This window comes from Penicillium waksmanii (genome assembly GCF_028829765.1).
Source record: "Penicillium waksmanii strain IBT 27052 chromosome Unknown utg000002l:1.0-3326099.0:1.0-3328782.0, whole genome shotgun sequence".
NCBI lineage: Eukaryota > Fungi > Ascomycota > Eurotiomycetes > Eurotiales > Aspergillaceae > Penicillium > Penicillium waksmanii.
This window is the reverse complement of record NW_026643249.1, coordinates 648213-669317: the sequence shown is the minus strand read 5'-3', so window position 1 is coordinate 669317 and position 21105 is coordinate 648213. Positions and strand designations below refer to the sequence as shown.

Genomic DNA, 21105 nt, shown 5'->3' with positions numbered 1-21105 from the left:
ATGTCCACAAGAAAAGATATACACCGATCCCCGCCATGAAGAAGCTTACAGAAAATAATGAAAATAAGAGAGAAAAAAAAGGAAGAGGTGAGAGAGGATGTATGTATGATTTGGAGTGACCCAGCCACTCGTCATGTACAGCCCCTGCAAGCAAAGGGGAGACTAAGGAGTTCGTTCGTCCCCCCTTGCTGTGCTGCGCGGCACTGCGTTGTGCTTCGCTTATCGAGATGCGGTAGAGGTATTAGCATCGTCATTCGAGTGATCGGCACTCGGTGTCTCATTGTTTTGCGGTGTCGCAGTCTCCTGTGTCACCGCGCCGCTAGCAATTGCATGTTCGACGTTGCTACTTCGCAGCGCACCACCCAGCCACGCCAGGCCACCGCTCCACGAGTCGCTGAAACTGCGAAGTCGAGTCACATCTTCGCTGGGCTTCTGAGTCGGTGTGTTATAGATATCGGTTGCGAGGGCAGGGGTGGATCGGCCGCCCTCCACACCTGGGGCGACGAGACTAGTAGCCGACTGAAGTCGAGCATTGGCAATTGTGATAGAACTGTCATGACCTCCTTCGCCGTCAAAGTACTCAGGTTCATCGAAGGCGCCATCCAGCTGCTTGCGACGGCCTGACCTGCGCTTGGAGCGATCTTTGAAAGGGCTGTTCTCGCCGCGTCGGAGGGACTCGGCTACTACAGCACTGAAACCACCTGATAATGCGGGGAGAAGGGGCCCTGGTGAGAATCGGTTGGAGATAGAATTGCGAAGCGTTCGACGTGTAGGTGTCTCGAGTGTCGTGTGGCTTCGGTCTGGAAGCTGAATCTGGTTGCCCCCGGCTGGTGTCGAGGCACGTCGAGCAGTCGTAGCATTTCCATTTGATGGAGAGCCCTCCATTCCGGGTGCCGGGGGGAAGCGGAGAAGCACTGTAGATTCTTGGACAGTACTACCGTCGGACGGGGGAGTGACAGGACGAATGTCGGAATCGGGTCTAGAAGCAGCGGATATCTGCTCGTTGCTGTCCGCCCAGGGGTTCGACATACGAGACGGGGGTCGCAATGGAGACGGGCCTTCGAACGACGGGCCTGAAAGGGGAGAATCCATAGGCAACGAGCTGCTTGGAGAAGATGGGGCGGCCGAAAGGACACCCCGCGGAGTAAGCTGGCTTTCATCAACTCCATCTATCCCTCGGCTTAGTAGAGATCCTGACGGAGACTGTGGAGCATCGTCGGTATAATCGATGGCAGTACGAGGGCCGTTCGGTGCTCGTAATTGCTGGTTCGGGGGTGAAAGATCAACTCGATCTTGATAGCGTTCACCATTTAGCAGGCCAATAGCCTCTTCTTCGTCGTCAGTTGAAAATGTAGACTCATCATCAGATCGAACTCTGCCGCTCGTGATGCAATATACACCCAAGAAAGTCAGGAAACAGCCTCCAACAAACTCTCCAGCGCGTCTGGCCGACATTGACTCAAAGTCACGATATAGAACTGCACTCCCAATAATGACAGAAAGTGTGAAGAGGACAAATTGTGTTGGAATCACTTGCGTAGAGTCGAATCGCTGGAGGGCCCGATTAATATAGCGGATCTGCATCAGAGCGCTGAAGACGAGAACAAAGACCAGTAGATAGGTGATGGGGAAGGTAATGGCGTGCCACAATGTATATGACAGAAGCGAGGAAACACCCTTGGTGGAGAGAGCTGTATATCCGCCTATATCATCTTGTTAGTATGTCTCTAAGTCGCATAAAAGCGAGTACAGGTATAGGGGACTCACCAAATAGTGCAACCAGGCCGACATCGATCAGGATTGAGCGAGATCCATATCTGAAACTAGCCCACATGAAAGCAATTATCAACCCACAGGTCAACCCGAGATAGGTCTCGAATTCCCAAGTGGTAATCATCGCCCAAATTTCGTCAGGGCCAATCTTCTCTTCCGACGACTTTGCGCTGAGAACAACGACCACAGCACCTGCGATGGCAATCAAGACACCCCAGAAGTCGCGTTGTCGGAACCTCTCCTTCAACAAACAAGGCGCAATGACGCAATTCGATATCAACGCCACCACGCCGAGGGGCGAGACGATAGAAGCCGGTGCAAATCCATAAGCCATGAAGTTGCCCGTTTCACCAAGACACATCAGAATGATTCCAGCCCACCAGTACGGAGATTGGAGGTAAGACTTGCGGTCTCCGAACTCATCATCCTTGTCTCCGGGCCGAGCTGTACGATCAGACGTAAAGGAGTTGCGCATAGACTGCGGTGATTCCGAGGAACCCCTCCTTCCTCGCGGAGGGTCATCGACATCATCTCTGTACTCTTCAAAAATACGGTGTGGCGCGTGCCGTTGCTCTTTCCTCGGCCTCTCCGGCTGATCATCACCGCGAGAACGTTCGCCTCCTACGGCGCCATATTGGGTTGCTGATCGAGTGTCTGATTGGGATCGCCTCCAGTTTGCTTCTTTCTTAACCTTGTCCTGCTCCCATTCCCGCGCGATCCGGAGATGCGCATAGCGCTGGATGTTGAGAGCGACGGAGATCAAGACGTTGCCGACAAGAGCGGTGATAATACCGATGGTAGATGACCACTGTCTCATTTTCCCCTCATTGTCCCACTGTCCATTATTATTCGGTGGTAATGAGGGGACAGGAGGTGATGTAGCGTAGGAATGATGCGAATAGGAGGCCGGGTACAAAATGGCCGTGGCCGTGGCCGTGGCCGTGGCCGTGGCCGATGAAGGTGCGATCACCGACGTAACGAGAGAGGTGAGCAGCCCTGCGAACAGGGGCTCCTGGGGAGATTCCATGCGGGCGCGTAAGTTTAAGGGCGAGATACGCAAGCACAAGTCTTTGATCGCATAGACTGAAAGGTCCGGAATCGAATCGGGGTGCCGACTGGGGGGGGGGGGGATCTTCGGGCCCGAGCTCTTCAATAGCGGTAGTCGACAAGTCGACGTGGAAAAAGGTTAGGATCGATGGGGGAGCATTTCACAAGAAAAGAATCGGCAGCATCCCGCAAGGTCCGTTTGATTGTCACCTTCGACGCTGCCTCGTCGCGTTTGAAGGCAGAAGTTTAGAGTCGACGAGGTTCGGAGCGGAGAGAGAAGAGGAGAGAGATTGCTATGTCAGCAGTTTGTAGTTGGTTGTTGGTACCTCGTATAAACCGTAACGCTCACTCCTTGCTCCATACTACTGTTAAACGTGCCTCACACACTACTTTGCAACCAGGAATCGCGCCCTAAGCCGTGCATATGAGGTCCAAGCTCGCGCTGGTTCTGTTTTGTGTGTGTCATTGGTAATTCGGGCGGGCAAAAGAGTGCATTGGCGATCGCCGGGTCTCTGGGGACGTCATCTGGCAGCCAAGAAAAGAGGGGAGATTGATGGGTCCTTCACATTCCTGAGCTGTCCCAGCAAGGAGGGCCTCCATGCGCCCTTTGTTTCATGTTCAAGTTATACTAGTACTTTTTGTTGTGGCTGGGTCGAGACTGGGTGTGGAGTTTAGTTTCTACAATTCAAGAGCAGCACCATGGAAAGTGATAGTCAATCATCAGGATTCATAAATTTTATTATACATGGTTGGAAAATAATCATTGTCGAGCCTTCTTTTTCTCTGGGCCCTCCTCTTCGTCATCGCTCAGCTCGGCATAGATCGCATTAGGTTGAGTTTCCTTGTATGCCTTGGTGAAAACCGGGTCCTTCTCGGCTTTATCGGCATATTTCAAAAGCGCCTCGCGAGGATCCTCATCACGCATGGAACTGAGAGGAATATAGTCTCGGATGAATTTCTCGTCCGACTGACCCTTGGCAAAGGGAGTAACAGCCGGTAAATGTGGGCGGCGCGGGTCTCGAGAACGCCCAGAAGCTGTCATGCCCACCGTTGGGTGACGGGAAGAGAAGGTTGATGAACTATAGTGGGGCACACCGTTGGATCCAACAACCACCGAGTCTCCAGAAATACCCTGGGTCAGATCAGTTGTAAGAGTGGCATTGTCATCGAAGTGGCGACGCTTAGGTGCGCGAGACATGACCAGCGCGGCACCCTTAGTCGACATGTTAGGGTTGTAGAGAACATGCGTTTCGGCGTTGGCGGAGCCGGTCAGAATCTGATTCAACTTTTCATGCCACAAGACAGTGATCAGTGGGGACCCGGGCGTAACAGGAGTGACGAGTTCAGGCTTCAGAGTGGCAGGGTTGAGAATGTGCAGGTGGCCGGTTTCCGAGCCAGTGATCACATTTGCCGACGACGGGGAGAACTGAATGTTCGATGTAGGATAGCGAGAAGATGTTGAAGTATGTGTAACGGTGTTGACAGGAGTCTTGAATTTCCTCGTGTCCCATAGCTTGATCGTATCATCGCCACCTCGGCTGACGACAAGCCGCCCGTCGGAGCTTATATCCAGGCCGCTGGTCCAGGTATCGCGAGTATGAGCATCTCGTACCTCGGCCGCTGGTCGAGTGAAGGGCCCCTTTCCACTGTACATCACCAAGCTACCATCAAGAGCCGCAGTAACCAAAACATCAGAACCTCCCTGTTTCGGAGAGCCCCAGGCGACGGCCGTCATCTTGGTCCGGCCAGCGGATCCAGCGACTCGTGATTTATGTACGATCACCTCCTTTTGTGAACGAGCGACATTGGCATCCCAGATACGCACCGTGCCGTCAGAGCCGGCAGTAGCACAGAGGTTTTCATCCGACGGGCACCAAACTCCAGTAGTAACTTCTGAAACATGCCCTTTTGTATTGTGAAGATCCCGCAAGTACATATCACCCTTGACGAATTCAAGTAGCGTTTCACCATCACGATCGAGAATCCTTGATTGAGATGATGCCGGTACAGCGAGGACGTAGCCCGGGGTAATAGGGTTGAATGCGACGTAGTGGACGGAATGGGTGTCTTGTGCCGCAGACTGTTTCTTCAACGAGGGATCAACGGATTTGAAGGCGCGAATGGTGGAAGGTGTCATGGAGGCAAAATCATGGAACTTCAGTGTGCAATCGGTAGAACCTGTAATTAGTCGCGCTCCCGAAGGATCCACGGTCATGGTCGTCACGGCGCGTTCATGGGTCTTGAGGACCATCTCATGCGACACGGGGAATTCATCTTCGTCGTCGGAATCGTCCGAGTCATCCGAGTCATCATCGTCCTCATCCAAATCATCTTCACGCTTGGGAATGTCTTTTTGGGTCGATGTGCCAGCAGCAGTAGCTTCGGAGGTTGCAGTTAGTTCACTCCGAGTCCCTTCATCATTGGCGAGTGGTTTCGCCGAGACCTCTGCACGCTTGGAGCGATTGATCTGGGTATCAACGTCGACGGATTTCTCCTGCTTGCCAAAGCTAGAAGGGAAGAACTGCTTGAATGCTTCCTCGTCGAAACCGTCCATATTTGAAGATGTGTGACATTAGACTGGGCCGATGCGATGCGCGGTGGATGAATTTGCGTGGAGCCGGGGAGCTGGTTTGCATCGTTTGCACTCGATACTAACCAATCTAGGGTTAGTCCGTGTTCGACAAAGATGCTCACTTCAGAACAACTTCAACAATGTGAATAATTTGAACAATTTGAGCCATTGAACTTGATATCCCCTACGTGATAGGCTGGTTGCTTTCGGATACTAGTAGCGTGACCTACTATTCTACAATGAAAACTAGTTTAATGTTGAAGAAAATCACAAACAGGGAAGTATATCAAGGTATAAAATCTCCGTAAATCGCTTGGGTTCCATTAAAATACAGATCTAGCCCTGAAGGGTCTCCAACATGACCATTCTCCACCGAGTACTGGTCATGTTTACAAGTACAGTCCCTCCACAGGGCCACCATCCTGCTTGTTCTTCATAATGCGTTCCCGGGCGGAACGGAAGTCATCCATCTGCACCCTCATGCGACGCTCTCTCAGGGCCATCAGACCAGCTTCGGTACAGATGGCACGGATATCGGCACCGGATAGGTCATCCTTCTGGTTGATGAACTCATCCAGGTCAACGTCATCACCCAGGGACATCTTTGAGGTGTGCAAGGTGAAAATCTTCTTCTTGGTGGTTTCTGGAAGAGGAAGGCAGGTTAGTCAAGTGGAAGGCAATAATCAATGGGTGGCTAAACTTACGGTCAGGGTTCTCGAACAAGATCTTACGATCAATACGACCGGGTCGGATCAGAGCCGGATCCAGGGTTTCGATCTTGTTAGTGGCCATGATGACCTTCACGTCACCGCGGTCATCGAAACCATCCAGTTGGTTAAGCAGTTCCAGCATGGTACGCTGGATCTCTCGCTCACCACCAGATGTCGATTCGTAACGCTTAGTACCGATGGCATCAATCTCGTCAATAAACACAATCGAAGGAGCATGATCAGCAGCGACTGAGAAGATCTGGCGAACCAAACGCGGGCCATCACCCAGATACTTCTGGATCAGCTCACTACCGACAATACGCAGGAAGGTAGCGCTTGTTTGGTTGGCGACAGCCTTCGCAAGAAGTGTCTTTCCCGTTCCGGGGGCACCGTAGAGAATGACACCCTTGGGTGGCTTGATGCCCATCTCCTCATACAGTTCGGGGTGTAGTAACGGCAGCTCGACGGACTCTCGGACTTCTTGAATTTGTTGTTCCAGACCACCAATGTCAGCATATGACTCGGTTGGGGCCTTGTCGAGCTTCATGACGGACACGAGAGGGTCAGACTCTTCCGTCAAGACACCAACGACCGACACGGACTTGTGATGCAGCAGGATGCTGGCACCAGGCTCGAGAAGATCCTTGTCGACAAAAGACATGATTGAGACGTAGTACTCTGGGCCAGTTGCACTAGAAACAATAGCATGGTCATCGTCGATCAGCTCCTCCAGGTTACCGACGCCCATCGGGCTGCCACGCATATCATCGACTCGACTCCGCTCATCAGCGTTGCGGTCCATCACATCCAAGTCACCTCGGTCGACGGTACCCTGGGTAGCCTGGGCCTTGGCCTTGCGCAATCGCTCCATGTTCTCGACGTATTCCTCCTCGAGCAGCAGGTGATCGTGAACTCGTTGCATTCGGAGGTATCGTAGCTTGCATCGCGATGTTGGATAGATATCGGGAAGCTTGGCGGCAGTGCTGGGACCAGCGGCCTTGCGCTTCTTCTTTCCAATGCGAGTGGTTGGAGGTGGAGGGGGCTCGTATCTAGGCTTGTCCTTCTGCGAGACGCGGTGTCAGTGCTGATCGAGTAACCAGATGAAATCGAACGTGAATCAATCATACCTTCTTATCCTTATCATCACGACCATCTCCTCCTTGGCCGCCGCCCATATTAGACTGCTGGTTACCCTGTCATGATGGATCATCAGTTCATGCTTCATGCAAGCCCAAAGCCGGGTGTCAGGTAGGGCAACTCACCATGTTTGTAAGCCAGCGACAGGATCGCTGTCAGAGCCCAAAGAGCTGAACTGAGATAGATCTCAAATAGGAGTAGCCTCTGGCCTCGGCAAAGAATAACGAGGATGGTAATTCGAAAGGGTGGAAGGGATGACCAATGCAAGTGATGTTGCTCTGATCTCTCGGGGGAGCGACGAGCTGGCGCTGGGAGCTGTTGCCGCCATCACGTGATATACTGTCGCCTCAGGCCAAAATGCGTCATGAGTCCCCATTTCTGCCTGAATGCCTGAATCACAACTGTCCGCTGTGGTGTCCCGCACCTTTTTTGATTCCTCGGGTGGAGGCAGCTCCTGGTATTCGGCAAACTATTCTATTTCGAGAAACTGTGATACTCTTGAACTCGATTGTTCAAATACCCCCATCCGAGGCAGATTGCAGCTCCCAGCTTCCAGCTCCCACTTCCGGGCTGCTAACTAATCCCATAAACTTCCCGTACACTTCCCCTCCCTGGTAAGATTCCGACATCCGCCCTTGTTTTATGATATTCTCTTGTGTTAGGAAAGATTTCTTCATGACCGCCAATTTCTGATGGATCAAATTCCCCGAATCATTGTCTAACTTGTTGGTTCATAATTCAGCGTCCAATTGGTGGTCCGATACCAAGCACGCGATCACCATCCACCGTCACTATCCAACCTCCCCAAGGCCAAGTGACGCTTCGTATTGCTTAGAACAAAGCATTCGCTTGTGTCTCCCTGAATTGAGCCTTAGCTCCGTTACATCGATATATTCATCATGTCTAGCCATCGAATCCGTCGGATTGGCAAAGAAATCGCGGATATCCGCGCAGACACCCACTCGCAGATCAGCATCGAACCCTTCGGCGAGCAGGATGATGTCACTCATCTCCGCGGCTCTTTTCCAGGTCCTCCTGGAACCCCGTATGAAGGCGGATCATATGCGGTAGATGTGAAGATCCCTACCGATTACCCCTTCACGCCACCGGTCATGAAGTTTGAGACCAAAGTATGGCATCCGAATATCAGCAGTCAGACCGTAAGTACCTCACCTCTGTGGAACCGCGTTGTCTCACTTACTGATATCGGACGATTCGCAGGGCGCTATCTGTCTTGATACCCTCTCTAGCGCCTGGTCTCCTGTATTGACTGTCAAGTCTGCTCTTCTCTCCTTGCAACAATTGCTCAGCACGCCAGAGCCCAAGGATCCTCAAGATGCGGAAGTTGCAAAGATGATGATGCGGCAGCCTGCTGAATTTGCGCGTGTGGCTCGTCAATGGGCTGTTCGTTATGCTGGTGCTCCGCCAAAGCCTGATGAGGACAACCAAGACATTTCGGCCGGGCAAGAGCCAACCGAAGAAGATAATCTCGCTCGGTAAGACACTTATGACAATCGGTGGAAAAGAAAAAGATGACGGTGCATGTGCTCATTGCTTCCATCTAGGTACAACGGATACAACAAGGACCTTGTCGACCGCTTTGGCGGTATGGGATTCGAGGTCGAACAGGTAGTAGATGTCTTTGAACGTGTGGGAGTCAATCAAAATGGGGGCGACGATTATGATCTAGGACCTGGCCTCATGGGAGATATCACCGCACGGCTACTTGGGGAATGATATGTTGGTCATGCCCATCCGTGGATTTTTCTTGAATCTTGGAAATTGTCTGAAACGAAATAGATGTATATAGAAGAACAAACCTGAACACCTGACAACCTTCCATGGTTGGAATGGATCAAATTTTATTAAACACCTACGAGTGCTACTAGATATTCTAAGTCACTCCAGACTTGAAAATGCTAGTTAATTTGAGATTGTTCAACCACCCGAGTTCAAGTTGGTAGTATGTTGTATCTGCCCAGCTTGGGCTCCACGGGGCAGCCTTGAAACCCTGTTCAAAGCTCTGGCTCATCTAACATTGGACTGATTTATTTACTGACTGTTCAGTGTTGATCAATAATTAATAAATATTAATATATCGGGCAGTAGCAGTAGCTACTAGGCAAGTCTTTTTAAACTACCAAGTAGTAGTAGTAGCATGTTAGGCAGATGACAGGCGGAGACGGCGGGACAGTGCTATCGATAAGTCGGGCCAAAGCTCGCCGCATCAACCTCCGCTGTTGGATCTTCCGCAGCTGCTCGTTCGACGAGTGAATCTCGCGAAGAAAGTATCATTTCTTTAATCACGTGTAGCTCTCCCAAGCCCTCTTCCGATTGACTTTATCACATCCACCTCACCATCATCGGCACCTTCATCATCTCCCTTCAACAATTCCCAGCGACAGGCCTTCTTTCATCATGATTGAAGACGACATCTACCGCACCTCCTCTCAGTTTCGACTTTGGTCATACACCGAGCAATCTCTACAGTCGCTTCGCGCTACGACAAATGTCATTGCCAGCGACCGGGTAAGGACCGCGCTTCGCCGGGCTCCCGAAGCTCAACAGTCCGCCACACCTTCTGCGACAGGCACTCCACAGCCGGGCAGCGATGTCGAAAGTAAAGCTTCTGACGAAAAGCCCATAGACTGCCTGACTCCCGAAGAGGAGCTGGTGTTTGTTCGGTACTACTGCGAGTCGCTTTTGGAACTGGGTGATGAGTATAAACCACCATTGCCCACCACCGTCCGAGTAAGTTGGAATCACACCAACACAGAAAAGAGACAATATCTAACAGCTTGCTCTTCTACTAGGCCACCGCGATCCAATACCTTCGCCGGTTTTACTTGACCAACTCCCCCATGACTTATCATCCCAAAAAGATCATGGCAACCGCTCTCTTCGTCGCCACCAAAACCGATAACTACTATATGTCTCTACGGTCATTCGCAGAAGCAATCCCCGGGAACCCATCACCAGACGAAGTGGTCGCACCCGAGTTCCTGCTCATGCAAGGTCTCCGCTTCACATTCGATGTCCGACACCCATTCCGCGGACTGGAAGGTGGCGTCATGGAGCTCTCAGCCATTGCCCAAGGCCAGGGCCAACCAACCCCCCTCCTCCCACACCAAACAGCAGAATCTCTCAAACAAGGGATTCTCTCCATAGCACCACCTCCCACGCCCTCATCATCCATAGCCGACCGGATTGGACGCGCACACAACGCAACACGCGAGCTGCTCAAGACCGCAGCACAGATGACAGACGTGTACTTCCTCTACACGCCCTCACAAATCTGGCTCTCAGGCCTCCTCCTCGCCGACAGACCCTTGGCCGAATATTATCTGGAAACCAAGCTTGGCGGTCCCATAACATCTACTCCAGCTAATACAGACCCATCCAACCCTCTCAACGAAATCCGCACCAAGCTGTTCAAAGTCCTTTCCGACTGTGCAGCCCTCCTCCAAGCTTACACCCCTCTCTCCGCAGATGCAGCCCAAATAAAAAACCTCAAGCGCATCGCGAAGAAACATTATAAATGCCAGAATCCCGAGGGCGCCAACATGTCGCAGAAACGCGACTCTGCCCCGTCCCGGGCGGTCTCGGCGGCTGCTGCCACCGATTCTGGCCAGGTAACTTCAGAAAGCGAGACGGAGAGACAGGCCAAGAAGAGGAAATTGGAGGAGCAGAAACAGAATGGGGCAAAGGACATGTTTGGCGGGGAACTTGTTCCTGATAGGACGAAAGGGCAGTGAGGGATGAGTTGACTAGGTTTGCGATGTCTGCATCTTTCTAGCGCTCTGTTCTAGTAGAAAGATACATCCATTTGATCTCTCTTTGGACGGGAAACTTAAATGAATATGAATAATATGCGAGTCCACAGCCATATCAAACTGCTGCACTTGTTGCTCTCCGAGGCCTCTTTACTGAGCAATTTTGCTTCCCGAGGTCCGGTGAATATATATATGTATCAAAGACACTTTTAGGACCTACCAAAGCTATTAGTAGTAATGGTAGTAGTAGATGATAACCTTGGAAATATTTCGTATTTGCCGTTCTACCAAGGTTCCAAGGCTGACAGTGAGCAAGTTCCATTTCTATCTCGATAGTCAGGTAAGACTGGAAATTCTCCCAAGGACTCCAGGGCTTAGATGGGGATCTACTAGTACAAGTTGAACTTGAATCAGCAGTGACCTTAATACCAGATGCGGTCTACAAACTTGAATTTACCCAGTGATGTACATTTGATGTGGAGATGAAAGACAGAATGACAGCCAGTGCAAACCATCAATTGACTAGACAACCTTCCATAATCCATTCTTTCCTTTCTTCAAATCTACTCTATCCAGAATGCAGTTGCAGGAGACGACAATGAAAAGAAAAACCAGCACAGGCAGAATGACCTTGCGCTGAGGGGGAATGAGTTCATGACCAGTACCTAAAAACAAAACAAAGCAAATATTGCTCCCCAAGTCCAAACAAATCCTCTAGTAAGGGCAGGGAACAGGGAGACCACCGATCTAAGAACATGAAACAAAAAATCAAGCGCCGCACCCATCATGAGAAGAGAAAAAAAAAACACCCACAGCAAGACCTAGTCCGAGACCCAGCTCGCAGAATCTGTATCTGTGGCAGGCCAGCCGGTCCTCCTGGGTGGGATATTCTCGGTGCGCGAGGCTGAACTTTTCTGACATTGCAATTCCTTCGAATTCTCGTCTAGCATTTCGTCGTCATCAGGGGAAACAGTTAAAAAGAAAACAACCGTTGAGAAGATATATATAAACCGTTTCAAAGCATGCACAAATAGTATACCACACAGTAGTATAACGACTTTTAGACGGCACCGGCATCCAGCATCTTCTTGCGCAGGTGGTTCTTGTAAGCGCCGATGGTGCCATCCCAGCGACGGACAGTCTTGTGCTCGCAGACCATGATGTCCTTAGCGATCTTGTCGAGGAGACGGAAATCGTGAGAAACGACGACAACACCACCCGCGTAGGCGTTGATGGCATCGGCCAGGGAGTCAATAGTGGGGATATCGAGACCGTTGGTAGGCTCGTCGAGCAGAATCATGTTGGGAGACTCGATGGCCAGCAGGGCGAAGACGATACGGGACTTCTGGCCCTCGGACAGAGTACCCATGATGGCGGTCTGGGACTCACCGCTGAGACCGTAGCGGCCCAGCTGCTGGCGCCAGTACTGGTAGTCCTGGGACTTCTCGGGGAACTTGTCACGGACGAACTCGAGCGAGGACTTGGTCAGGTCGAGCTGCTCGGCGGAGTGCTGGCTGTAAACACCGAGCTTCAAGTGGGTGTGACGGGAGACACGGCCACCGATGGGGCTCAGCTTGCCAGTCATGAGACGGAGCAAGGTGGACTTTCCGACACCGTTGGGGCCGACCAAGGCGGTACGGGAGTCCATGTCGACACCCAAGTCGAGGTGCTCGTACAGAGTGTCGGCCCACTCACCAGAGTAGGAGAAGCTGACGTCGTCGAAGGACAGGACAGGAGGAGGCAGCTTCTCGACATCAGCGAAGCGGAAAGTGAAGACACGGTCGGAGACGACGGGCTGGATGAAACCGTCGGCCTCCATCTTGTCGAGAATCTTTTGGCGGGACTTGGCCTGACGGACCAAGTTGGCGTAGGTACCAGCGGAGGCAATGAACTTCTTGATGTGGGTGATTTCCTCCTGTTGCTTGGCGTAGGCCTTCATTTGGTTGGTCTCCTGCTCACTACGGGTCTTGTGGTAAGAGTCGTAGTTACCACCATAGTAAAGGAGCTTCTGGCCGCGCATGTCCAGCATGGTGGTGCAGACACCGTTCAGGAAATCCATGGAGTGGGAAACCAGAATCAGGGTACGCTCCCACTTCTTCATGTACTCCTCCAGCCACACACAGGCCTCGAGATCCAAATGGGCAGTGGGGTCATCGAGCAGAAGCAGCGAAGGCTTGACGAACAGAGCCTTGGCGAGGGCAACACGCATACGCCATCCACCGGACATATCCTTGGTCTTCTTGTTAATGGTGACCTTGTTGAAACCCAGACCAGTCAGGATCAGGGAAGCACGGGTGTGGAAGGTGGAGGGGTCCATCTTGTCCATACGCTGTGAAGGGTGTTAGTTTATTTTCGGATGGAAGAAAAGAGATACGAAGATATTGAGGTCACTCACGTCGTACAGATCCTCGAGGATAGGGCTCTCGGGGCCATCGTGCTCGAGAATCTCCTCGGCACGCTTCTCCATGCTGTCCAGCTGGTTTTGAGCCTCACGAACAACCCACTCCAGGGCACCGTATTCACTGGGAGGAGCACCCTCGTTCAGAAGGTAGATATCGATGTGCTCGGGGATGGGGTACTCGCGGGTAGCGATGGACTTGAGAAGGGTGGACTTTCCGCAACCGTTCTCACCGAGCAGACCGTAACGACGGCCGAAGTTGAGCTCGAGGGTGGAGTCGGTGATGAGGACCTTGCCGTGGAACACCAGAGAGGCAGAGGTGATCTTAACATCGCGGGAGGAAGGAATGGAGGAGAGCACACCGGTGGTGACACGATCAGACAGACCGTGCTTATCCATCTGGGATGTGAGCTTCTCGACTTCCTTCATCTTCTCATCGTTGGTTGCGGGCTGCTCTGCGCCGGCCTCTTCGGTGGCCTCCTCATTGGAGCCCTTCTTGGCCTTCTTGTCGTCGGCACGCTTGGCCATACGGGCGGCCTTGGAGGCGGAAACCATGATGGCGGATGTAGAGAGCGTGAAAAACGAGTTGAGAAAGGAGTAGGGGGTGTGGTTTGGGAGGGGAGGGGGGAGGGGGGGAGAGAGAGAACGGCCAGGTATCTCAGGAACGAAGAGATTGAAGGCAAAAGAAATGCAAAAAGATTGAGTGGAGCGGGTTTGGCGGGGCGGAGAGAAGGAGAGAGAGAGGGGGCGAAATTTGAGAAGTTGAAGTGGGGGGGATTGTTGGCAAGCCCTTATCGATAGAAATGGCTGGGATCTCTAAGCTCCGACGTCAGAGAGTGAAAAAAAAAAAATTCGGAGCGCGAATTGTGGGCCTTGGCTTGGGATCAAAGTGAAACCACTTGGAGGTTCAGCTGGAGAAATTCGTCTGGACGCGGTGTATAACACAGCAAAGCAGAGCAGACCAAAAAAAAAAAAATTCAGATTTGGTGGACCTGCCCGCTGATTGGATCTGGCGACGTCACCGCAGTTTGGTGGCCTGAAAGGCCAGGCTCAAGTTTGCCACTTCAACGCTGTCGTGTTTACTCGTACGCTACTCATACGGAGTAGTCTACTCCATACATAAGCCGACGAGAATGGTGATTGGGAGCTGTGGTATTTACAGACTAACTCATACTCCCGATATGCACATTCATGATATTTACAACCTCGCACTGATCCGATCCAGGACCTGCCTCTCCTCAGCAGACACAAATACCCCGTTGGGTACCCAGATGTCGCCTCGCTCCACCACCAGTCGCCGAGGAAGATCCGTCAGGCTCTCCTCATACTGACTACCGGTTTGGGTTCTCTTCTCCCGATCCGATTCAACATCTGCATCCCAGGCTCGGGAAAGAGGTTGTGAGGTCCACCAATACATCGGATATCGTCGCTGGATATTGTTGACCACCAAGGCAGCAGACTGCATCAGGGTGATCCCCAGGATCATCACCGGGAACAGGAACCACCCCAATCCCACCGTCTGCTCATTCGTCACGGCCAGGAGTGCCGTTGCGCCTGCTGGCGGGTGCACCGTACCCGTCAGCACCATGAGAGCGGTAGTCACACCGCAGGCCAACGCGCCGCCGAGCTCGATGTAGTGTTCAGCATTCGGATTGAGGGCAAAGAGCTTTGAGATTCCGACTCCGACGACACAGGCGATGAGCTGGCTGAAGAATGCATTTCGTGGCTGTGCGAGCGGAGACTCAACGACGCAGAATTCGATCACGGCGGCGGCACCCTGGTTGATATTGGTTAGCCATTGCTTGTCTGGAAAGGTGGACATGCACGACATGCACTGTATGCACGGCGATAAGGAAGACGCTGCACTTACAAAACTTCCGATGATGGCTGGTGCATTTCGATCCTCAAACGAAGGTACTCTCTTGGAGACACTGGCCACCAAGGCCACGCCAACAAAGGCTCCCACCATGGACCAGAAAGCAACCATAACATTGCCAAGTGGCTTCGGGGCTCGACTTCGATACCCCAGGAAGTGAGCGATGGGCTGTGGAATGAGATTCCATCTTGGCACTGGGATGAGTGGGTTCAAGAACCGATCGATGTCAAAGTTCCAGGATGAGATGTCGGAGATGGCATTGGAAGAGGAGCCCTTTCTCTGCTGGAATGATTCAGGCATGAGCGAGTACTAAACAGACTCCTACCAGCAGGTCTGTATCCGTCCGTGAGACCCCGGGGACTAACTTTCACAGCTCTGGGGGGAGGTCCAGCCCTATGAAGAGTCTATAAAAGAGCATTTTACCGCGTGGGTACGACGGTCGTAAATGCTCCGCGTCACCTCTTTCAGATATCTCCGCGGGCTTGTATAAACATCCGTAGTGAAAGAGGTACCATGACCGTCTTCCCTCAGTCGGACTGGGTCCCAACTCCGTCTGGTTGCGGCCGGTCTACCACTCAGCGAATTTATATTGAGTAAGAGAAATTCCCCTTTTGGACTTAGCGGCTTGGCATTGATGATGTCAACTATGGGTTGCCGAGATCATCTATTGACAACCCGACCTACATATGGAGTATGTGGATGCACCCTACATACATACTCCGTATCTATACTAGTAACAGGGAATACCCCTGAATGATCATGATGATCGGTGATGATCTAGGAAATCTATCACATTCAGCTGAAGATTTGTAGAGCATTCCCATATGTATATCTAACTGGGAATATTAACGACCAGCATGGATAGCCCATCTGTGCTGAATTTGTAGGGCTGAAGTTTGTCAATGCATAAAATAATTCCAAGAATGTTCTCTACATACTTCCACTGTTCTAGAAGCTTCCTGCCTAACATACAATACATAGCTACTGGTACCTAGGTACTTCGGTGAACATCTGATCAATCAAATTGAAACAAAGCCTAGTATAGACCATTTTATCATCAAAACAAGCCGTGGAGATATGCACGGAGTAGACCATATGTAGACATGCTTCATCTGCCAGTGGCATCAATCTTCCCTGGAGGCCATCCAAAAAACGAGACAAGCGAATCGTCAAAACCCCTCAACCTTAAGAGGTCCTCCCAACCTTCTCCACCTCAAATCTCACCGACATTTCTATAAACCTCCTCCCCCTCAATCTGAAGCGGTAATCCAACACACCAAGCCCTAGGAAACTCCATCCCCCACTTCGCCATCAAACACCTCAAATCCCGCTCATCCCCAGGAACAACATTAACAAAGATCCGATCCCCATGAGACCTCGGTTCCGAATGAACAGCACCCTCCTCCTCACCGACGCGAAAAAAGACACACTCGCCCTGTTGAGACTGCACGGTTTGGTGCGGTTTTAGATCCGTCGCTAGACGGGTTCGGACTGCCTCGGCCGCGGAGGCACAACCTACGCACCGGATTGAGAGACAGATGTGGCCTGGGTTTTCGTTTTGAACGGCTATTTTTGTGGTGCGCTGGATTGAGCGGGCGAGGTTTCTTTTTTCGTTTATGAAGATTGTTCCTGGGCCTAGCAGTGTTGTGCAGAGTTTCCAGTCTGGGGGGTTGGAGTTGGGGGTTATTATTTGGGCGTTTTTTGGTTGGGGTTGGGTGTGAGTTGGTTGTGGGTGGATAAATGGGTTTAGGGCATCGTAATCTGGTATCGTGGCATGCTGGGTATTATTTCTTCGTTGTGTTTGTGTTTGCTCTTGAGGACGCAGGGTGTAATAGTTTCGTGTGGTGAACTTGAGCTTTCTCGAAAAGGACGATGACTTCGGCTTTGGCTGTGGCTTTTTCGTGGCCAGCGGAGAGAAGAATAGATCGTCTGTGTGCCATCGTGGAATATCGAACTCTGTCGATCCTTGCGTAGCCCGTACGGTCAACCAGTAGTGCGCGAGATTGTTCGCTGCGAGAAATTCGTGCACATAGGCCAGGAACGAGAAGAGGGGGGTCAGCAGGGAGCCGTTGACGGTAGCTTGGGCCCAAGTGTGGAAGGAGGATGGGAGGCTATTCTCTTCCAGGGTTAGGAGGGGACCGCAGTATGTCCATGATGAAGACACATTGAGTGTGAGTGAGTTATCTGATGTTGGCGACAGCGATTCCGACTCCCCGCCGCCGTTGGAGTCGCGGTGCTGAGATGGATAGGGGAGGAGCTGGAAATCGGAGAGTGAGTCAGCGTCCATGCTGCAGAAGCCCCTTTTTAATTCCTCCATTTGGCCAATCTTGCGATATTGAGAAGGGATCGAGCTGTCTTGATCCACGATATAAATTCCGTGGCTGTCTGCTCGGTGGATGACAGGGTTGGCAGGCTGCAATGCTCGAGCCCCCCTAGCCTTTTCTCTAGTCCCATCCTTTCTGCATGGCCCCCATGTGACAAGATCGTTTGAGACGTAAGGGAATAACGTGGCCAGCCACGTTGTCTGGTTTCATGGACACAGGTGAGATGTCAGGAATCCTGTGGAACCAACGAATCGGGCAGCAAGTTCCAGTAGTTCCAGTGGTTGGGTCCGGTGGGGAGGGGAGAAGATCTCGGGCGGCTTAGCGGAGTGTTTCAACTTTGACACCCAGAACTACTAGTACAGCGACATCTCGGGTTATTTTCTACAAACTCTGACTACTAGTAAGTCCATGTCGGAACGGCTGCTTCTCTGAATACTCTCGGCTGCCAGTGATCATTCTGCAAATCACTTCTGTACAGTAGTAGCTACTCTCTACAACAAAAGTATCTACGGGTTGTAAATAATTGCAAAACTTTAAATCAAGTAAGTAGCACGGCCCAAAAAACTTTGATTTTCAGTCTTCAGAGCGTCTTCTAATCGTAATATTCATTGCTTTTCATATACATTACACCACTAAATCTAGACATCCAGAGTACGGCCGGTGGCAGAGCTCTCGCGAGCCAACTCAATCAGGCGAATAACCTGGCTGGCCTCAGCACCGCTAGCAGGCAGATCACCCTCGCCACCGAGAGCGCGAACAAGCTTGCGGTAGTACTCGGTGTAGGTGGGGGGCTCGACGGTGGGAAAAACCTCCTTGACGGTCTTGCCATTCTGGATGGTGGTCAGAGTACCTAATACCCCGTTAGCAGATGTTCATGAAAGTGGATAAAGAGGTATTGAAAACATACCATAGCGCTCGCTGGGCTCACGGCCGTAGCCGTTGTCCTCGGGCTTAATTCCGGCCTTTAATTGGTCCTCCTGGATATCCAGGTGGTACTTCTTGAAGCTTCCCTTGTCACCGCGCACCCAGAAGCGCAGCTGCTCCTCCTCAGGACTGACAACGGTGGCCTTGGCGGTCACCAGGGTGCCATTGGCATAGTGCAGCAGAACAGTGAAGGAATCCTCGAAGCCATTGGTGTTGACGGCGCGGGCGGAACCGATGAAGCCGGTCACGCGCTTGGGGAGACCAAGCAGGTGGACGGCCTGATCGAGCAGATGGGTGCCCAGATCATAGACGGCCGAGCCACCGGGCATGACCTTGTTCTTCCACTTGTGGCCATCAGCGGCGGGTTCCTCGGGACGGTGGCGGTCGAAGTGGGTTTCGAATTCGGAGATGCGGCCGAGAGAACCGTTCTTGATGAGCTTGGAGAGGGTGACGAAGTCGGCATCCCAGCGGCGGTCTAGTAGTGATACTGTTAGAGGGAGGAACTGAAAAGCAATTTGGCTTGCTTGGGAGATTGAGGGTATGACGTACTCTGGTAAACGGCAAGCTGCTTCTTGTTCTTCTCGGCAATCTGGACCAGTTCGGCGGCCTCCTTGAAGGTAGGGGTGAAGGGCTTCTCGCAGACAACTAAAATTACCAACGCATCAGTGGAATTCAAAGCAGATAAATGGTTTCCGAGACTAACCGTGCTTGCCGGCCTCGAGAGACAGCTTGGCCAGGTCGAAGTGAGAGTCTGGGGCAGTGGTGATGATCACGATATCCAGCGCGGGGTCTTGGACCATTTCCTCAGTGGTACGGTAGGACTTGACGCCCGGGTGGTCCTTCTCAGCATCATCATCGGGCTTGGGGGTGCGCTGCACAACAGCATGGAGCTTGAGCTCGGGGATCTGTGAGACGAAGGGAATGTGGAAGATCTTGGCGCTGAAGCCGTAGCCGACGACACCGACGTTGTAAGTCTTGGAGGCCATGATGAATGGTAGGGGAGATAATTGGAGGTGATATGATACAAGTAGAGGTACCGTAGGGGCAGAGGGGCAATGGCAGAACTTATACCCCCCCACGGATTTTCGAGGCCGAACGCGGGGGAAGGTCCTGGCGACGGCAACCTTTGGATCCGGCGGGGCAAAAAGCAGTCACCGACGAGTCGGCCTGCCGGAAGTTGCCACTCGGCTTGCCTTGTTACTACAGTAGTACACTATAATATAGTACCATACTAGTACTAGCGGTTCCTCCGGACTTCTGTCACCCCAGTCTACTGTTCTCTACTCCGTACGCAAGACTATGCTTGATAATCAAATTCATTCAATTGTGGTTGAGCCCCGTTCTGCAAACCCCACCATCCCACTCTATCACCTATGCCTTGCCTATTCTTGGACCCCGACACATCGCGTCACTTCAATGGCATCCTAGTAGATGTGACTTTGATTAGCAATTGCAGAAAATCTCATGCCTGATCGCCACCATGACATATTTGGGAAACGACTCGGACTCACTTCTTCTCCCTCCGGCTGATGCAGCTCGGTCTGGTACACGATATTGGGATTCCCCACCACCTCAAAACTCGGCACATCACCCTGTGGCATGAAGGAATTGACAGTGCGCTCAAGAATCCCCTTGGTATCATATCCCTTGTTAGGTCCATCCTTGGCCAGCTCTCGCTTCTGCTCAACCGTGCTGCGGACATATTCCAGATACGGCGGGTTCCCTGGGAACAACACATTGTCTGCCGCTAAGACCGATCCAGGAACGATCATTCCATGGTGCTCAAGCAGCTTGAGGTCGGTAGTGTACGCGGGCTTGTAGTGGTCGATAAACAAGAGCTCGATGTTTTTGACCTCTCCGCTACGGTACAATTTGTCCAGGGAGAGGTCACTCCGGCCCACAATGACACGCACAAAGTCGCGAAGTCCGGCCAGTTCGATCAGCATGTTCGCAATAGCGGCATACTCTGGGTTCAGTTCCAGACTGAGGTATTTCTCTCCACCATTTCGGCGTGCAGCCTCGCCGAATAGGATAGCCGAGTAGCCCGTATAGCACCCGAGTTCGATCATGATCTTGGGCTTGATTTCGTCGATTAACTGTGTTACAATTTTACCCTTGGGTACACCAACGGTCATCATGTAGTATTCTTCTTCAAATTTGTTCATCAGGTCGAGTACTTTCTGTGGATTTCCTCGGATGTCGTCCAAATTTGGCTGTTCGTAGATGAAATGGAGGAGCTTCATCTCTCGGCCTTTTCCGCTCTGTATTCATTGATTACCATTAGTACGTTGGTGCTCTGTAGGTGGCCATCCGGTCGATAGTATGCCTTAACAATTCACTTACCAAGCGCCCACCCATATCGGGCGGCGAAGGGGCAGACTGTTGCGTGGTCGACATCTGGGAATGTATAGAGGAATGGATAAAGCTGTAGTGGATGTATGGCGAGATGTAGGGCAAGCTGTGAGCAGTAACCCGTTGAGGAGATCTTGATGTATTAAAAGGAAATCTGGTCGAATTCGAAATCGTCCGAAACTTTCCTCCCCGCATGTTTCGTGACGCAGGCCGGCGAAT

At 51.9% G+C, this 21105-nt stretch overlaps 10 protein-coding genes across 10 annotated transcripts; 2 read left to right on the top strand and 8 right to left on the bottom strand.

Annotated features, from left to right (window-relative positions):
* Window positions 1-219: 219 nt before the first annotated feature.
* On the bottom strand, window positions 220-2800 carry N7481_001921 (DUF803 domain membrane protein; the record flags this gene model as incomplete). Its single annotated transcript, XM_057261140.1, has 2 exons — window positions 220-1703; window positions 1768-2800. The coding sequence occupies 2 exons, from the start codon at window positions 2798-2800 to the stop codon at window positions 220-222; spliced, it is 2517 nt and encodes an 838-aa protein (XP_057126072.1).
* Window positions 2801-3580: 780 nt separating this feature from the next.
* On the bottom strand, window positions 3581-5374 carry N7481_001920 (WD40 repeat domain-containing protein; the record flags this gene model as incomplete). Its single annotated transcript, XM_057261139.1, has 1 exon — window positions 3581-5374. The coding sequence occupies one exon, from the start codon at window positions 5372-5374 to the stop codon at window positions 3581-3583; it is 1794 nt and encodes a 597-aa protein (XP_057126071.1).
* A 407-nt stretch (window positions 5375-5781) lies between these two features.
* Window positions 5782-7367, bottom strand: N7481_001919 (proteasome regulatory particle base subunit RPT2; the record flags this gene model as incomplete). The annotated part of the gene is made up of 4 exons (XM_057261138.1): window positions 5782-6035; window positions 6097-7165; window positions 7230-7295; window positions 7365-7367. 4 exons carry the CDS (start codon window positions 7365-7367, stop codon window positions 5782-5784), a joined length of 1392 nt encoding a protein of 463 aa, XP_057126070.1.
* A 771-nt stretch (window positions 7368-8138) lies between these two features.
* On the top strand, window positions 8139-8976 carry N7481_001918 (E2 ubiquitin-conjugating protein UBC1; the record flags this gene model as incomplete). Its single annotated transcript, XM_057261137.1, has 3 exons — window positions 8139-8399; window positions 8461-8735; window positions 8805-8976. 3 exons carry the CDS (start codon window positions 8139-8141, stop codon window positions 8974-8976), a joined length of 708 nt encoding a protein of 235 aa, XP_057126069.1.
* A 681-nt stretch (window positions 8977-9657) lies between these two features.
* Window positions 9658-10994, top strand: N7481_001917 (TFIIH complex kinase subunit CCL1; the record flags this gene model as incomplete). Its single annotated transcript, XM_057261136.1, has 2 exons — window positions 9658-9990; window positions 10053-10994. The coding sequence occupies 2 exons, from the start codon at window positions 9658-9660 to the stop codon at window positions 10992-10994; spliced, it is 1275 nt and encodes a 424-aa protein (XP_057126068.1).
* Window positions 10995-12072: 1078 nt separating this feature from the next.
* Window positions 12073-13965, bottom strand: N7481_001916 (ATP-binding cassette family ATPase ARB1; the record flags this gene model as incomplete). Its single annotated transcript, XM_057261135.1, has 2 exons — window positions 12073-13341; window positions 13408-13965. The coding sequence occupies 2 exons, from the start codon at window positions 13963-13965 to the stop codon at window positions 12073-12075; spliced, it is 1827 nt and encodes a 608-aa protein (XP_057126067.1).
* A 643-nt stretch (window positions 13966-14608) lies between these two features.
* Window positions 14609-15586, bottom strand: N7481_001915 (HPP family protein; the record flags this gene model as incomplete). Its single annotated transcript, XM_057261134.1, has 2 exons — window positions 14609-15187; window positions 15281-15586. The coding sequence occupies 2 exons, from the start codon at window positions 15584-15586 to the stop codon at window positions 14609-14611; spliced, it is 885 nt and encodes a 294-aa protein (XP_057126066.1).
* A 913-nt stretch (window positions 15587-16499) lies between these two features.
* Window positions 16500-17573, bottom strand: N7481_001914 (uncharacterized protein; the record flags this gene model as incomplete). The annotated part of the gene is made up of 1 exon (XM_057261133.1): window positions 16500-17573. One exon carries the CDS (start codon window positions 17571-17573, stop codon window positions 16500-16502), a length of 1074 nt encoding a protein of 357 aa, XP_057126065.1.
* Window positions 17574-18248: 675 nt separating this feature from the next.
* On the bottom strand, window positions 18249-19520 carry N7481_001913 (putative NAD binding Rossmann fold oxidoreductase; the record flags this gene model as incomplete). Its single annotated transcript, XM_057261132.1, has 4 exons — window positions 18249-18460; window positions 18518-19021; window positions 19084-19179; window positions 19238-19520. 4 exons carry the CDS (start codon window positions 19518-19520, stop codon window positions 18249-18251), a joined length of 1095 nt encoding a protein of 364 aa, XP_057126064.1.
* A 396-nt stretch (window positions 19521-19916) lies between these two features.
* On the bottom strand, window positions 19917-20931 carry N7481_001912 (O-methyltransferase; the record flags this gene model as incomplete). The annotated part of the gene is made up of 3 exons (XM_057261131.1): window positions 19917-19958; window positions 20046-20795; window positions 20878-20931. The coding sequence occupies 3 exons, from the start codon at window positions 20929-20931 to the stop codon at window positions 19917-19919; spliced, it is 846 nt and encodes a 281-aa protein (XP_057126063.1).
* Window positions 20932-21105: the final 174 nt, after the last annotated feature.